The sequence below is a fragment of the Caretta caretta genome, chromosome 4 (genome assembly GCF_965140235.1).
Source record: "Caretta caretta isolate rCarCar2 chromosome 4, rCarCar1.hap1, whole genome shotgun sequence".
Lineage (NCBI taxonomy): Eukaryota > Metazoa > Chordata > Testudines > Cheloniidae > Caretta > Caretta caretta.
This window is the reverse complement of record NC_134209.1, coordinates 51,803,528-51,820,269: the sequence shown is the minus strand read 5'-3', so window position 1 is coordinate 51,820,269 and position 16,742 is coordinate 51,803,528. Positions and strand designations below refer to the sequence as shown.

General features: G+C 41.4%; 1 protein-coding gene across 3 annotated transcripts in view; it reads right to left on the bottom strand.

Moving 5' to 3' along the window:
• AFG2A (AAA ATPase AFG2A) overlaps positions 1–16,742 on the bottom strand; it is a 318,280-nt gene that overhangs the window by 50,478 nt on the left and 251,060 nt on the right. For 2 of the 3 annotated variants that reach the window (XM_048847226.2, XM_048847227.2), the window contains exon 15: positions 8,970–9,134. In XM_048847226.2, the coding sequence (XP_048703183.1) occupies positions 8,970–9,134 (165 nt within the window). Of the gene's footprint in view, positions 1–8,969; positions 9,135–16,742 lie in introns of those variants that run through there. The other variant, XR_007356281.2, reaches the window with a different exon arrangement.

The following is a 16,742-nucleotide window of genomic DNA, read 5'->3' as shown; positions in this document are numbered from 1 at the left end:
CCTACCATACACTTAGTCTGAGATAGAAACATTGGCCATGATATCTGAAAAGTTCAAATTTAGGTCCCAGTCTTGTGAGGAGCTGAACATCTGTGAGGTGCTGAGCATCTTCAATTCCCACGGACTTTAATGGGAGTTGTGGGGATTCAGCATCTTGAAAAACTGGGTCCTTAAAGGCAAAACAACATGTGCTCATGTTTGAAAATGAGAATCAGATGCTAGGATGATTGTTGAAGCAAGATTTTCACAATAGGTGGCAATAATAATCAAAACGAACAATGCAGCATTTTTTTCTCATATCCAGAAACTTGTGTTGCACGATATAAAATGGGAGAGAGCAATCACATTTCTTGTGCCCCATTCACATTTCTTCCCTGACAGTTCCCTTTGTCTCCTTCAGCCAATCCCAATATTGTGCCTTTCTTAGGCCAACATTCATGCTTGATTCAGTCTCCAGGTTAACGTTAGCCAAACATCCCTCACTGTCCTTTAATGAAAGCTTTTGAAAATCCTACTGCATGAAGAACTGCAAGTATAAACACCACACCTGTTCTCATTTGCTCGAAATCATTTTGTTCTTTATCCCAACCTCTCATACCTTTAGAATGTATGGTCTGTAGGGAAGGAACTCTTATTTAAACACTGACATCATGTAGGGAATTCATGATGTAATATACAATCACTTTTTATTAGCATGGTGGCTTCTTTAATATTACTAGTAGTGAAATGAAGTTTTTATAAGTTCAGATTTTAAATACTAGCAAACTAGCCCCTGCATTTTGGAATGAGCACTCTAAGATAAAGAGCTTTGTATTACAGCTAGTGTGCTGCTGCAAAGATCCTTTTCTGGCACCAAACAGGCTTTCATTTGAGCCAGAGTGAAACTTGGTTGGCATTTTGTTTCGCATTCTCTATGTTCCTTCTGTGAGTTATTGCAAAGTGAGAAAGATACATTTACATCAACTCTTCTACTTCGACTAAGGATAAATGAAAGATTTATGGGTCCCTCTCATTACTGTTATTTCCTGTAAGCATGGAAACCGATATACTATAAATATGCCAGATGTTGCTCTCACACCACAAACTGCCTTCCATAAATTTTAAAATAGACAATCCCAGAGCTAATTTTTCATAAACATATTTGTCCTAAGGAGATATTGGTACTATCCAAAGTGTTTCAATTTTTATGATTTCTAACCAGATCTAAATTCAAAAACACTCCATATACTACTTAAATTGCCACTCACAATCTCCTTCCTTGCTGTTGCCTTTTGGATTTTAATCACAACATTCTTTTGAGTCAGGGGCGCAGGTAGTGAATGGGAGCCCTCTTGCCCTTCTGTTTTTCCCTTTTTTTATTCAGCTAAATTCTTGAATTAAATATTTCAACAGTGAAAATTACATTTCCTGTCCCCACTCCTCCCTATTCAGAGCTCAAATTCCCTATTCAGTTTGTGAAGGAAGGTGATAAAAAACTAAATAAAAAAAAGATTGTGAGTCAAACCTACTACAAAGATCAAAATTTGTATTTAAAAAGGCAGGTGTCCCTCTTCCTCTGTGCCAAGACATGTTCCAGCTACAACCTCTCTTCTTTTCTGATTCAGACAATATATAATTTCAACATTAGAGAACAAGCAATTTGCTCAGATACTGTCCATATGATTTCGTTTTTACTTGCACAAGAAAGTGCTCTGGGGCTTTTGATGGTTTGTATTTGTGATTATAACAGAGAACAGAAAATGACTGAGAAAACCTAATTTTGACCCCTATAAGACAAGGATAGTGTGACTGAGCTTTTATTAAGGCAGGTATTTTATAATTCAAGGCTGCTATATTAAAGGACTGCTCCATTGCAGGAAATTTATGGGGTCCAAGGAGTGAGATTTAAGGAACTTGCATTAGCTGGCAAATATTTTAAAAAATACTTATTTGTTGTGATTTTCAGTGAGTCAATCTGTTTATTTACAGGAAGCGGTTAGAAACAGATCACATAGGCTACTCAAACTTGTCCCTAGAACTTCTTAGTACTAGATATTACAGTGAAAAGCACCTGGAAAAAAATGAAGGTTAGATAGCTAGCATAATAGTCATGTAAAATATTATTTTTCTTTTTTAAAAAAATAAATGTAGAATAAACTTCTCCAGAAGTTCTGGGGTCCAGAAGGTAAGCCTAAAATTTCTGTTTGCAGGTATCATATTAACATAGAAGCACCCAATAATGATTTCAGTTTTATAAAGACAAGCTCTTTTGTAACTAGATATGCTGTCCCATTTGTACTAATTAAAGGGCAGGAACACTAAAAATAACTTTGTAAAGAATTAGTTATGCCAAGGACTTTGTTGTTGTTATTTTTAATCTTAATAATAACATATGCTTACTTACTGTATCTTTCTCAACCCTTCCCCTACCGCTACCCCTTGTTTGGAGAGTCCAGCAGCCATTCTGGTCAACCTTGCTTTAGTGTCCTTACCAAGTTTTTTTTTTTTTTTTTTGGTGGATTTGGTCTCTCAAGACCATGAGAATGTCTTAAGAATCTGCCTGATGACACTATCACTGCTCAGCATTTTAAAATATCAACATTTCATCCCACCGTTGCCACCACGAGACCCCTACAATAAGTAAGAGTTTGCGTGATCTGAAGTGTACAAAATCAAGGTAGAAGAGTTCTGATACATGAAATGCCTGTATTTAACCTTTGCAATATCAATCAACAACATTACATATTTGGATAATAGGAGTATATGAGGAAAGGGAGTGGGGGTATAGCATGGACCTCAATTTTCATTTGATACAGTGAGAGGAGCTCCCCCCCATCTCTTAACTCCCGGATACTCTACAAAGAAGAACCCTCAATGGGAGGAAAATGGCATGTCGCTAACACCACTGCTATCTCTTCTTTGGTCGCTGCAGGAGACAATAGCTCGCCTGTATAACATCCAGGAGTCTGAGGACTTTGACAGCACTGCCCATGATTTCTCCCATGCTTTCAACATGGTGGAACACTCTGATTGTACATAGCATGCAGCCATGATATCACCCATCAGAGAGAGAGAGAGTGAGTTTGCAGAATCTTCAACACAGTTCCTTGGCTGAGGCCAAAATAGGAAGTTACAGCATCACAGCCTGAGAGTCCATGGACAGCTAACAGTCCTGATACAGTGTTCCAGTGTTGCTCTGCAGCAGCATGGATATCTATTACAGCTCTCTTGGACTGTGGGTTTCTGTTAGGCTCTGTTTGAGGAAATTGTGCAAGAGTAAGATAAATATATCAGCATCATCTGATAATACTAATATTCCCACCTGTCTTTTGCAGCCATTATCATTTGTTGTATAAGATGTTGTCGGCTTTGTAACGTGAGATGAACATATATCTTTCCCTGTTCATCACCTTACCTCCTTGGTGTATTTTCAGATGGGGTGTTGTCTCTGTCTGTGATGACTAGCTTGTGCTTTAGTGTGTGTCACTGGTGAAACATCTCATCTTGAATGAATCAATTATGTCAATCAAATGTTTCTTATTTTCTGTAAGTGTCAAGGCAACTGTGTATTTGTATTCAACTGATGTACTCTGCTTGCTTCTGAAGCTCTGCTAGATCTTGTGACACTCCTCCTACTGAAGACTTTGTATCTGTCAAAGATATATACAAGGTATACATCATTTGGGGCTAGCTTGTATTCAATGTAGACTCAAACTGGTCACAAAGTCCTTGATGATTCCACTTGCTGGCCTACGTACTGCCCAAAGAACTGCGGAACCATCAATGATTGTGCAGGTGACTTCTTGTGAAATATGTTTAGTTGACATCTCTGTCTGCAGCTGCTTCTTTAGCTTAGATTTATCCTTGGCAATCCTCATGTCATCAGAGTCAGTAAACATTGACACAGGTACAGGAACCAACTCATGTGACAAAATATTCTTGCTCTCAACCTCTTGTGAAATTGCTTGTTAGCCTATCATTCTTGAATAGATAAGGTTAGTGTCAAATACCTTTGTTGGCCTAACCTGTCTGTGCTTTTTTTTACCACTGCGTTTCTGCTATCCTTGGTATTGTGTCATAGAACCCTGTGGGCCAGCTACATTCAAATTCTTCCATTTGGCAAATTCCAATTGTAACTGCGTTATCTACACTGACTGATGATGGTGTCACTCTGTCAAGGACAATGTTTAGTACTGCGTCTGGGTGTTTTTACAACTGACACCCTTTATTATTGTTCTTGGGTGCTCAATGGGGTCTCATGGATCGATGCACATATCTCACTTCTTCCTAATGGCTTCCCTGTCCCTTGCACCTGCAGCAATGCTTGACTTCATTTCTCTGGTAGATCTCTTGAATTTGTGCCTCTTTGGTGTTATTTAGGTTTGCAATGTCTTCCACCAGCCAGCTGCATATGTGGAGGCTAGGAGCTCAAGTCCTGAGAGTCTCTGGTTTCAGTATGATTCCAATGATGTCACAATAACCATGAGCATACCTCGGTTTCAATGTACCTGTCACTCCATACACCACCACTCTATATTCCTGGTGCATGAAGAAAACAGCTGACTGTGTGTGAAGTTTTCATTACAAAATAACTGAAATTCAATGAAAGTGATTTCACTGTCACCTGGTGTGTAAATCAGGAGGGAAATGGTAATAAGTGCTCATATTTCAAAATGCTCAGCAGTGAAAAGGTGTCATCAAAAAAACTGTAGTGTACAGTTGCATCTGAAGAAGTGGTTCCTTATCCACGAAAGTTTATGCCCAAATAAATCTGGTAGTCTTTAAGGTGCCACCGGACTCCTCATTGTTTTTGTGAATACAAACTAACATGGCTACTCCTCTGATACAAGGCATCATCAGGCAGTTTCTTTGACTTTAGGCTCTTGAAATTCAGAATTTACAAAAAAACCCACCACTGTATGGACACTAAAACAAGCCACTGCCAAAAACTTGCAAACTACCATACTGAGAGAGAGGAGGATGAAGGTAGCAATAGAGCAGAGTCACACAGCTTCCTTTTAGTGGTTCTGCTATGTCAGAAGGCAGCAGCTCTGAGGATTGTCAGCAGAACTTCCTAGAAGGGATCTGGAAACAGGGGAAGGGACTGACTGCTTTCAAGAAATATGAAGCATTTTAGAGAGACTGTAATCCAGCCTAAAAGCAGGGGCAAGGATAGACATCTGGTTAAGCCAGACCTGGCATGGCTGCAGACAGACCTACCATGTGAATGGCTTGGTCCTGGCAACTGCAGGGAAAATTTGCCAGCAATTCTTAGAAAAAGGGAAATGCCTTTAAGGGGGGGGGGGTCTATAGCCAGAGAAGTCTGTTTGGGGAGGGAGGGCACACACTTCAGCAAAGATTTGGGTCCTGGCTCCTAGAAGGCTTTATTCTTCCTCACTCCATCACTTGGCACAGGAGGCGAATCCAATCACAGTATTCAAACATTTGTCAAAACAACTTCATGTCACTCACACTTTAAGCCATTCAAATGATCCTTTAAGTTTACTTTAGGCATTTTAGGAGCCATAAGCATATATGCTGAACATACATCAGCATCTGTGTAACTAGACAAGGGCCTGAGACGTTAAGATTAGATCTGAAACCAAACCTCTCCAGAGTTTGGGGGTGTTCAGTTATAGGGGTTTGTTTGGTCCAATATCTGTTGTGTAATATAGACTGACACATGACAAACTCTCAGTTAAATAATATGAACTTTTTGATTTTAGCATTACACTTATAAGGGAAGGAGGGGACTTCACAATTTACTTGTAACTCTTCCTCTCATTATTTATGTCTGTTCTTCTCACAAATGAAATGCTGAAAAATAAGTACAGTAAAATTTCAGTTATCCTAATTCCCTTTATCAGAAACTCCTAATTATCCGAATGCACGGTGTGTCCCCGATGCAGCCCCATATGAGTTAATCAGCCACCAATACAATGTCAATTACTTTCTTAGTGCCTGTTAGCACTAATCAACAGTTTTGAATTTGTATAGCAGTTCTGAGCGGTTACCTCCAGCTACTGAGACCTAGTAGCATCCTGTTTCAGATGCAAGAGTAGTTTGGCAGGAAAATGTCAAAAGAAAACAATCTGTGTTGGATCTAAAACAGAAACTACAGATTCTCAAGGTCCTAGAAAGGGGAGAAAAAGTTGTTGATGTAGTGCACCACTGCAACATTGGTAACTCCACCATCTGTGATAGCTGGAAGGCAAGGGACAAGCTGCAGAGATTTGCTGCAGCCTTTGGCACAATGATGACAAGTGACAGACTGTGATGAATCATTTTCATAAAAAAGATAAATAATTCAGAATTAAATTATGTCCACTGTGATAATACAATTTTGATATTTTAATAGACTCAATAAAGTTGTTTATTTACTCTGTAATAAAGTACATAGTATTAAGCAAACATCTGCATTGCTCCCTTCATTTCCCGTATTTCTGTATCAGTGAAAATGTAGCTCAAAATAGCACTTCCGTTTATCTGCATGCCTGGTTATCCAAAAGTTTCAGATGTCCCCCAGACCATTCGGATAAATGGGAGAGTATGTACATTATTTAGCAGACTATCTTGATATATCATTTATGTATATGTTTTTTAGATAATGACAAGGAGTGATGAGTTTCCACTCTGTGCACTAACCATGGCACAAGGAGGATGTAACAACAAATATGTTCATTAAGAGAAAGGAAACACGCACACCCAGCAGATGAACAGAGATACATCTGAGGGTCATAAGTGATGATAGGAAAACATACAAATATCTGATCTGAAAAAATGCCATGCACGGAGGTTAGATGAATACTATTATTACTCACTGTGCTATTTTTACTTAGATTAATCTGTATTACTCACTGTCTATTCAGCTCATTTTGCAATAGTTCAACACATCTCTACAAGAAGCTCCCTATTTATACAGCATCTTATAGACACAAAACCAAGTGTGTTTCCTATTTCTTTGGTATACAAAAGGGTAGAACAGTGGATATGGGAACTTGCCATTCAACAGCGGAAATTATTTGTAAAGCTGGAAACTGGAGACACCAGGAAGAAAAGGCCTTAATGAAACAGTGCACTGTCAGTGCCAACCATCAGACATTTTACATACACTTCCAAGGAACACTCACTTTAGAAGTTCTCTTTGTGCTGGTTTTCTCTATCACTATTACTATACTTCATTGAACAATAAAAAACAAAAATATTAACACCATCATAAATAAGATTACAATATATGCTATCCCAAGAACAGTTTTTTGAGCAGATGCAATCAATGACAAGTTAGCTTATTTTGATTTTGACTCTGCACAAAGCCACAGTCAAGGGGCAGATGCTTCTCTGTGAGTACAGGAAGTCACCACTTGTGCGTTAGCTGAGTCAAGTTCAATAGAATCCCCCAAATATCCTGAATTTCTGGTATCATGCACAGCAGTTGCACTCTGGGGAGAGGATACTTTTCAAAAATTTTATTTTATCTTCTCAGAGGCTTATAACTTGGCCAAATTTGGGTGGATTTTCACAACAGATGGCAAGAGGCACATCCCTGATACCAGGCATCATGCCAAATTTCAAGTCCTTGTTCCAAAGCATGGAGGAGCTAGCGCTTCTCAACATAATGATTGCAAGAGGTTTTTTTTTTAAAATGTGGGAAACAACACGTTTTTCCTATCTTCGTTCTGCGGCAGACAGCCAACATGCAAAATTTCAGCCTAAATGGTTTAAGACTGGCAAGTTGAAAAGCAACTGAAAACAGGTTCTTACAATAGAAAGTTTTAGGCAACCTTAACTACAGGCAGCTCCTACCACCTCCATCTACAATAACTGTCCTAGTAGAATCTAAGTATAGGCAATGCATGTAACATGCCAATAGTTAAGCTTGCCCAACATTTTCCATTATAAGACCCTTTTTCAGTTCTTCTGCAACAAATACAACACAGGTCCTATACACCAGAGCCTCATTCACGACACAGCCTTTATTAATTTTTAGAACATTGTCCATCCTGTACACTGAATGAAGCAGGGGTCCTGTGGAAAAAATAGTAAGTAATTACATAATTAAAACCCAGGTCATGTTGCATATGCACAAGGGGACCAAATGAAGGTGGCCTGGGCAGCCTTAATTCTGGCATTTCCTAATTTTTGAGTGTTTGACTTGGCAACCATAATAACATTCTTTTAACAGTTTTTTTTTTTAACATTTAATTTAACTAAATAAAATGAGGAAAGGATCACAGGTTCTACAGAGAAACTGAATTAACTAGTAAGCAAGGACTACATGGTTGCCATTAAAATGCCAATATTTATCAGCAACTACCACACAACAGTATCTGAACTATGAGTTTTCCCCCTATTATTAGAATAGGAAAGAGCTGTGGTAACTGTGTAACATCTGCAGAAAAAGCTGACCTTTTCATAGGGAATTCTGTAAGCTGGAAAATAGAACTACCTTGCTCTCTCCCACAGAGAAACCTATAAAGGGGTGCTGGGGAAGAAATTGTCTGAAACTAACTCCTCATAGAGATTCCCCCACAATATTCCATGGCTGTCTCCCTCCACACCCATCAAACATTAAAGATGCCCATAGATCTGTGGGAGGCCAGAGCCAATCATTCAGAGGACCTGTGCCTTCACACTAAGTTTGCGCCCATCCCCACAACCCAAATTTCCTGTTAGCATGATTCCAATACAGCCATCTTCCCAGGGACCATCCATCCATCCCATCCCCATGACCATGGCTTCGTTTGGAACCACTGGTGCAGTGGGAACTTCATGGTAAAGATAACAGCCTAAGACTGTACTATTTTTTCTGGGCAATCTCCAAGGAACCTGACAAATAAGGAAAGAATATTGTATTCTCAAGTAGGTATATATATATTTGCCTTTAGAATTCCCCTCACTCAAGTAAGTTGATGGTATTTGTGTTAGATTTTTCAGAAGGATAGTTCTGCGTTTTCACTCCCCAGCCACCAGCAGAGTACAGAACGTTTTACCTCTGCTCCTGAATATTTCTGCGTCTGTAAGACGAGCTCCTCTAAGCAGACTTCATCACTGACTGGCATGGAGCGAAACTGAAGTTTAAAGATTTCTCTTCGAGTTTTGGTATCTGGCAAAGGCACATAGATGATGCTGTCAATTCGTCCAGGTCTCATCAAAGCCTATAAGGAAAACATCACACAAAACCAGTTAACAAAAATGAAGCAACTCAATAATAAAAATCACACATGGAGGATTTTTCCCTCTGATTATACTAACAGTTAGGCCATCAATATATAGCATTATGCTTGTATATTAGGATTTTTCAGTAAATGAAGAGAAACCAATGCCATTTCTCAGATTCCAATAGAGCCATGTATTGAAACCAAAGTATAACTGACATTTTCCTAAAAATAATCTAAGACTTGTTTCAAGGAGTGTTGGAACCTGGCAGATGGATAAATGGCTATTCTTGCCACAAGTTATGATCTTCAATTAAAACTACAGTAATAAAGTTAGAAAATATAAATGTTACACATCCTTGTTATTTTGCACTGATCTAACGTCTTGTCAGTCTTTAGAACAGAAAGAAAGGTAATCCTTTTAACCCCCTCTTTTTTTTTTTAAAGACAGAAAAGGTAATGGTAGGCAGCAACCAATGACATTCAGTTTCAATAACGAAAAACATGAAGTTTCACGAACTCTGTAGCTTAATAACTCTGATCATCAGTATAGTCCGATCTCAGTGGAACAGTTTTTTCTTCTCCTGTGCCACAGGACACAAATTAAACAAACGAAGAGAGCTACAATCTAAGTCCCCAATCTGGCAAAGTCTTGGCCCTGGTCTACACTATAAGTTTAGGTCGAATTTAGCAGCGTTAGATTGATTTAATCCTGCACCCGTCCACACAATGAAGCCATTTTTGTCGACTTAATGGGCTCTTAAAATCGATTTCTGTACTCCTCCCCGACGAGGGGATTAGCGCTGAAATCAACATCGCCAGGTCAATTTGGGGTAGTGTGGATTCAATTCAATGGTATTGGCCTCCAGAAGCTATCCCACAGTGCTCCATTGTGACCGCTCTGGACAGCACTCTTAACTCGGATGCACTAGCCAGGTAGACAGGAAAAGCTCTGCGAACTTCTGAATTTCATTTCCTGTTTGGCCAGTGTGGCAAGCTGATCAGCACAAGTGACCGTGCAGATCTCATCAGCAGAGGTGACCATGCAGTCCCGAATTGCAAAAGAGCTCCAGCAAGGACTGAACGGGAGGTACTGGATCTGATCTCTGTATGGGGAGATGAATCCGTGCTATCAGAACTCCATTCCAAAAGATGAAATGCCAAAATATTTGAAAAAATCTCCAAGGGCATGAAGGACAGAGACTATCACAGGGACCCGCAGCAGTGAAACTTAGGAACTTAGGCAAGCCTACTAAAAAACCCAAGAGGCAAACGCCCGCTCAGGGTCAGAGCCCCAGACATGCCGCTTCTACGTTGAGCTGCATGCAATTTTAGGGGATGCCCTTACAACTACCCCACCCCGTCTGTGGACACCTGCAAGGGGAGAGTCTCACACAACAGGGATGAGGATTTTGGGGACGAGGAAGATGATGAGGAGGGGGAGGTTGAAGACAGCGCACACAGGGCAAGCGGAGAAACCGTTCTCCCCGACAGCCACAAACTGTTTATTACCCTGGAGCCAATACCCTCCCAAGGTGGGCTCCTGGACCTTGAAGGCGGAGAAGGAACCTCTGGTGAGTGTACCTTTGTAAATATAATACATGGTTTAAAAGCAAGCGTGTTTAATGATTAATTTGCCCTGAAGACTTGGGATGCATTCGCGGCCAGTACAGCTACTGGAAAAGTCTGTTAACGTGTCTGGGGATGGGGCAGAAATCCTCCGGGGACATCTCAATGAAGCTGTCCTGGAGGTACTCCCAAAGCCTTTGCAAAAGGTTTCCGGGGAGGGCAGCCTTATTGTGTCCGCCATGGTAGGACACTTTACCACGGCACGCCGGTATCATGTAGTCTGGAATCATTGTATAAGAAAGAATGGCAGCATGTGGTCCCGGTATTTGCTGGCATTCAAGCAACATCTGTTCTTTATCTCTCTGTGTTATCCTCAGGAGAGTGATATAATTCATAGTCACCTGGTTGAAATACGGGAATTTTATTAAGGGGACATTCAAAGGTGGACGTTCCTGCTGGGCTGTTTGCCTGTGGCTGAAAAGAAATCATCCCCGCTGTTAGCCCCGCAGTGGTGGGAGGGGTGAAGCGATCATCCCAGAGAATTGGGTGTGTGTGTGTGGGGGGGGGTGAGTTGGGTTTGTGCTGCACGTTAACCCGAAAACATCAGCCCCTCCTTTTAAATGGCCAATGTGTCTTTTTCAGTTTCACTCTCCCTTTTTTGACTTCCGCAGCTGCAAATGTTTCAACACTGCCACTAGCATCTCCATCCCAGAGGCTAGCACAGATAAGAAGGCGAAAAAAGAGCACTCACAATGAAATGTTTTCTGAGCTCATGCAGTCCACCCAAACTGAAAGAGCCCAGCAGAATGCGTGGAGGCAGACAATGGCAGAGTCCAGGAAAGCACAAAATGAACGCGAGGACAGGAGGGACGCGCAATAGGACAGCTGGCGGGATCAAGAGGAAAGGTGGCGGCAGCATATGAGAGGAGGCAAGATGCAACGCTGAGGCTACTGGAGGATCAAACTAATACGCTCCGGCGTATGGTTGAGGTGCAGAAAAGGCACAGACCATCACTGCAGCCCCTGTGTAACCAACCATCCTCCTCCCCAAGTTCCACAGTCTCCTCACCCAGATGCCCAAAAAGCGGGGGGGGGGGGGGGGAAGGGGAGGAGCTCCAGGCACCCAACCACTCCACTACAGAGGATTGCCCAAGCAACAGAAGGCTGGCATTCAGTAAGTTTTGAAGTGCAGTGTTGCCTTGTTTGTGTGACGAATTAATAAAGAATGCAGGAATTTGAAACAACAATGACTTTATTGCCTCTGCAAGTGGTGATCGAAGGGGGGAGGGGAGGGCAGTTGGCTTACAGGGATGTAGAGTGAACCAAGGGGGCGGGTTTTCATCAAGGAGAAACAAACAGAACTGTCACACCGTAGCCTGGCCAGCCATGAAACTGGTTTCCAAAGCTTCTCTGATGCACAGCGCACCCTGCTGTGCTCTTCTAACCGCCCTGATGTTTGGCTGCGCATAATCAGCGGCCAGGTGATTTGCCTCAACCTCCCACGCCGCCATAAACGTCTCCCCCTTACTTTCACAGACATTGTGGAGCGCACAGCAAGCAGTAACAATGGGAATATTGGTTTTGCTGAGGTCTAGCCGAGTCAGTAAACTGCACCAGCGAGCTTTTAAAAGTCCAAATGCACATTCTACCACCATTCTGCACTTACTCAGCCTATAGTTGAATAGCTCCTGACTACTGTCCAGGGTGCCTGCGTATGGCTTCATGAGCCCTGGCATTAAGGGGTAGGCTGGGGCCCCAAAGATAACTATAGGTATTTCAACATCCCCAACGGTTATTTTCTGGTCTGGAAAGGAAGTCCCTTGCTGCAGCTGTTCATACAGACCAGAGTTCCTGAAGATGCACGCGTCATGTACCTTTCTCGGACATCCCACGTTGATGTTGGTGAAACGTCCCTTGTGATCCACCAGTGCTTGCAGCACCATTGAAAAGTACCCCTTTCAGTTTATGTACTGGCTCAGCCTTGGTGGTCCAGTCCCAAGATAGGGATATGGGTTCCGTCTATCACCCCACCAGTTAGGGAATCCCATTGCAGCAAAGCCATCCACTATGACCTACACATTTTTTAGAGCCACTACCCTTGATAGCAGCAGCTCAATGATTGCTTTGGCTACTTGGATCACAGCAGCCCCCACAGTAGATTTTCACACTCCAAAATTGATTCCTGACTGACCGGTAGCTGTCTGGCATTGCAAGCTTCCAGAGGGCTATCGCCACTCACTTGTGAACTGTGAGGGCTGTTCTCATCTTGGTATTCTTGTGCTTCAGGGCAGGGGAAAACAAGTCACAAAGTTCCATGAAAGTACCCGTACATATGCGGAAGTTTCACAGCCACTGGGAATCATCCCAGACCTGCAACACTATCTTGTACCACCAGTCTGCGCTTGTTTCCTGGGCCCAGAATCGGAGTTCCATGGCATGAGCCTGCCCCATTGCCACCAGGATGGCCAAATTGCCAGGGCCCGTGCTTTGAGAGAAGTCTGGGTCCATGTCCTCATCACTCTCGTCACCGTACTGTCATTGCCTCCTTGCCTGCTTTTGCAGGTTCTGGTTCTGCATATACTGCACGATAATACGCAAGGTGTTTACAATGCTCATAACTGCCGTGGTGATCTGAGTGGGCTCCAAGTTTGCCATGGTGTGGTGTCTGCAGGAGAGCAGAGTTGCAGGGGAAGCAGTGGTTGGATGACCAGTTTTGCAGACCTACTGCACAGGTCGCTGCCAGGACACAACAGCTGAGCGGGCTGCACGCTTGCCGTGGTACGGCGAGACAAGATCAGCCAAGCAGAGTTGCAGTGGAAGAGGCACTGCGAGACCACCAGGAGAGCAGAGTGCCAGCAGAAGTGGTGGATGATGACAGTCATATAGAGGACCTGCGAGGTGGACTCATAGCATCAGGAGAGCAGAGTGGCAGCGGAAGCAGTGGATGACAATGATAGGTTGCAGTCCTACTTCACCGTCTGCTGAAAGCAGCATGGCGCCTGCACAGAAAAAAAGGCGTGAAACGATTGTCTGCCGTTGCTTTCTGATGACATGTACCCAAAACTACCCGCAACAATGTTTTTGCCCCATCAGGCATTGGGAACTTAACCCAGAATTCCAATGGGCGGCGGAGACTGCGGGAACTGTGGGATAGCTACCTACAGTGCAATGCTCTGAAAGTTGACGCTAGCCTCGATACTGTGGATGCATTCTGCCGACTTAATGAGCTTAGTGCATGAATGTGGGGACACACACAATCGACTGTATAAAATTGCTTTCTAAAAAATCGACTTCTATAAACATGACCTAATTTCGTAGTATAGACATACCCTTAATACACATGTATAACTTTCTGCACTGTAAGTAGTCACTTTGGCTTCAGTACGACTACTCCCAGTATGTATGTTAAGTATTTGCTCAAGTCTTTCCAAGAGGAAAACTTAAAGTAGAGCAGTGAAATAAAAACTAAAGCTATGTCAGCAGCACTAAAAGTGCATCAAAGATAAAATACAAACAAAACAGAAAAAGAAAATAAAACCTATTCCATTGTGAACCAGAATGAATGTATACCTCAATTCATAACTTGAAAATAATAATAGTAAATGCCCCTCTGATTTAAGAACTCCATTATTTTTGTCCCCAAGATGGAACCGTCATTGAATTCTATATGTAAAATTGCTAAGCTGAATTATTGGACCAATTCGAAGGTCTTTTACTCAGGCAAAATTCCCATGGAAGGCGATGGGAATTTTGTCTGAGTAAGGACTTAAGGGCTAATTCCTAAGTAAACATAAATATTTATAAGGAGTCAGTTGCCTAATTTGTGAGATCAAAGGGAGTCATTTTGATATTTTTGAACAAGTCTAGAAATCGTTTAATATTGTTAATGTTTTATTTGCTGATAGAGCATCTGAGAGATATATACATGCTGAATGCACATAAATAATATTTAAATACACTTTAAACTGGACAATGTTTATAAGATCCAGCCTATAACCTGAATTCTTTTTATGTTACAGTTCTCCCTTGGGCAGGGTAGTTTGAGTTCCAGCTGACTTGAGATATTGCATAGTTGTCCTGGGCTGTCAGCCAATAAGTCTTTTCCCAGCCTGATCATGTCAGTGAAAGTCATGCTGAAAAAATAGTAGGAAAGAGCCTTCCTTCCTACACAGCGTTGATCAAGTTAACACCCTTCCTAAAGTTGCTTTAAAAAGACTGTTGTGGTGCTTTGGGGTGGAAAAATGTATCCTGAATGTTAAGAGATGTCCTGTTATTTTTAAAACTAAAACACGACAATTCTCAACTAGAGAAGCTGCACTATATACAATGAATTCCAACTAGCTATCCATAGCAGCACTGGTGTGTTTATTTAGGAACTTGACACACTAAAGAGACGATGCAACAAGTTTGTAATTCAATGTCAACATCATGTTTATATCAGGACACTGCCATTTTTTCCTCAACATTTTTGATAGAGGAATTTGCAAGTTTCAAGAATGGCCTGGGAAGGTGGCAAGTTTCAGAGGGGTAGACATGTTGAGGAGTCCAGTGGCACCTTAAAGACTAACAGATTTTTTTGGGCATAAGCTTTTGTGGGTAAACATCCCACTTCTTCAGATGCATGGAGTGAAAATTACAGAAACAGGCATAAATATATATTGGTACATGAAGAGAAGGGCATTACCTTATAAGTGGAGAACCAATGTTGAAGGCCATTTAGGTCAGGATGGATGTGGTCCACTCCCAATAATTGATGAGGAGGTGTCAATACCAAGAGAGGGAAAATTGCTTTTGTAGTGAGCCAACCACTACAAAAGGTAGGATATTCGGTATTATATTGCATTCCACTTGCTCCTAAGGAAATGCTTATAGCTAAACTTATCACACACAGAAATCCTGAAATGTTCACGAGTACAATGGTGAACTTCATGAAACGTAGGGTTGGTTTAATAAGGAAACCTACTCAGTTAGGATGTTTCCTGTGGATACAATTAGCCTAATAATAGGGAATGACAATGACTGCTATTTAATTGTGAAAGTGGTACTTAAACAGTATTAAAAAGTATTAGTATTAAATTCTAAGATCTAAGAAGTTATCCAATGAAATTCAAAAAGCAGAACAATTAAAGATGAAATGCAGTGAATATCATATTTATTTTTGTGTCTTTTTTAGCACCATTTTTCACTTCAATGTCTTTTCAGACTGCCTCATGTTTTATGTAATTTCTAATTGATGGCCCAAATAAAAGATACTGTCATATTTTGGCCTTGACTTTACTATATTTTCTTCTTAAAAGAGAATTTTTTAAATTAAATTTGAGTTATGGATGTGCTTGGAGTCCCCAACCAAGTTAGGGCCACCCTGTGCGAGTTGCTGGTTACACACGTAATAAGAACCAATACCAGCACTGAAGAGCTTACCATCTAAAATCAATAAGACAAAGGGAAGAGAGGAAGTATAGTTATTGTACAGATTGGGAAATGGGAACAGAGAGATTAAGAGACAAACTTTCTCCTACATCCAAGCTCTTCAAGGGACCAGACAAATGGTGGCGAGGGAATTGCTTGATTCTGAGGTTTGTGCTAGCCCTGGTGAAAGGCAGAGCAGTGAAAAAAGATATATTGGTATGCACACACATAAGAATAGTTCTTTGTGTTCCTGAGCACTTTTCACCAAGAATTATAAAGTGTTTTACAAATGCTGTTTGAAACTCAACACCCCTGTGAGGTACCTAAGCATTATTACTCGCACTGGGGAGTTAAGGCTCAGATAAATTAAGTAACTCGCTCAAGGTCACATAAAGTCCATGGCAGTTATGAGGCTAAGAACCCAGATCTCTTGACTCCCAGGCTTGTTCTTTAGCTACAAGATTATTTTTCCTCCTGAGAACCCCAATCATTTTGTCTCTGTTAAATCTCACTTCCTTCTCAGATTGACTATGCTTCTCAGCAACTGTAATTCCTTCCTGCTGGATCTCTCTCTGGGACCAGCCAACTGTACCACAATAAATAAAAGGCTAAATCTTAAAATCAAATGTG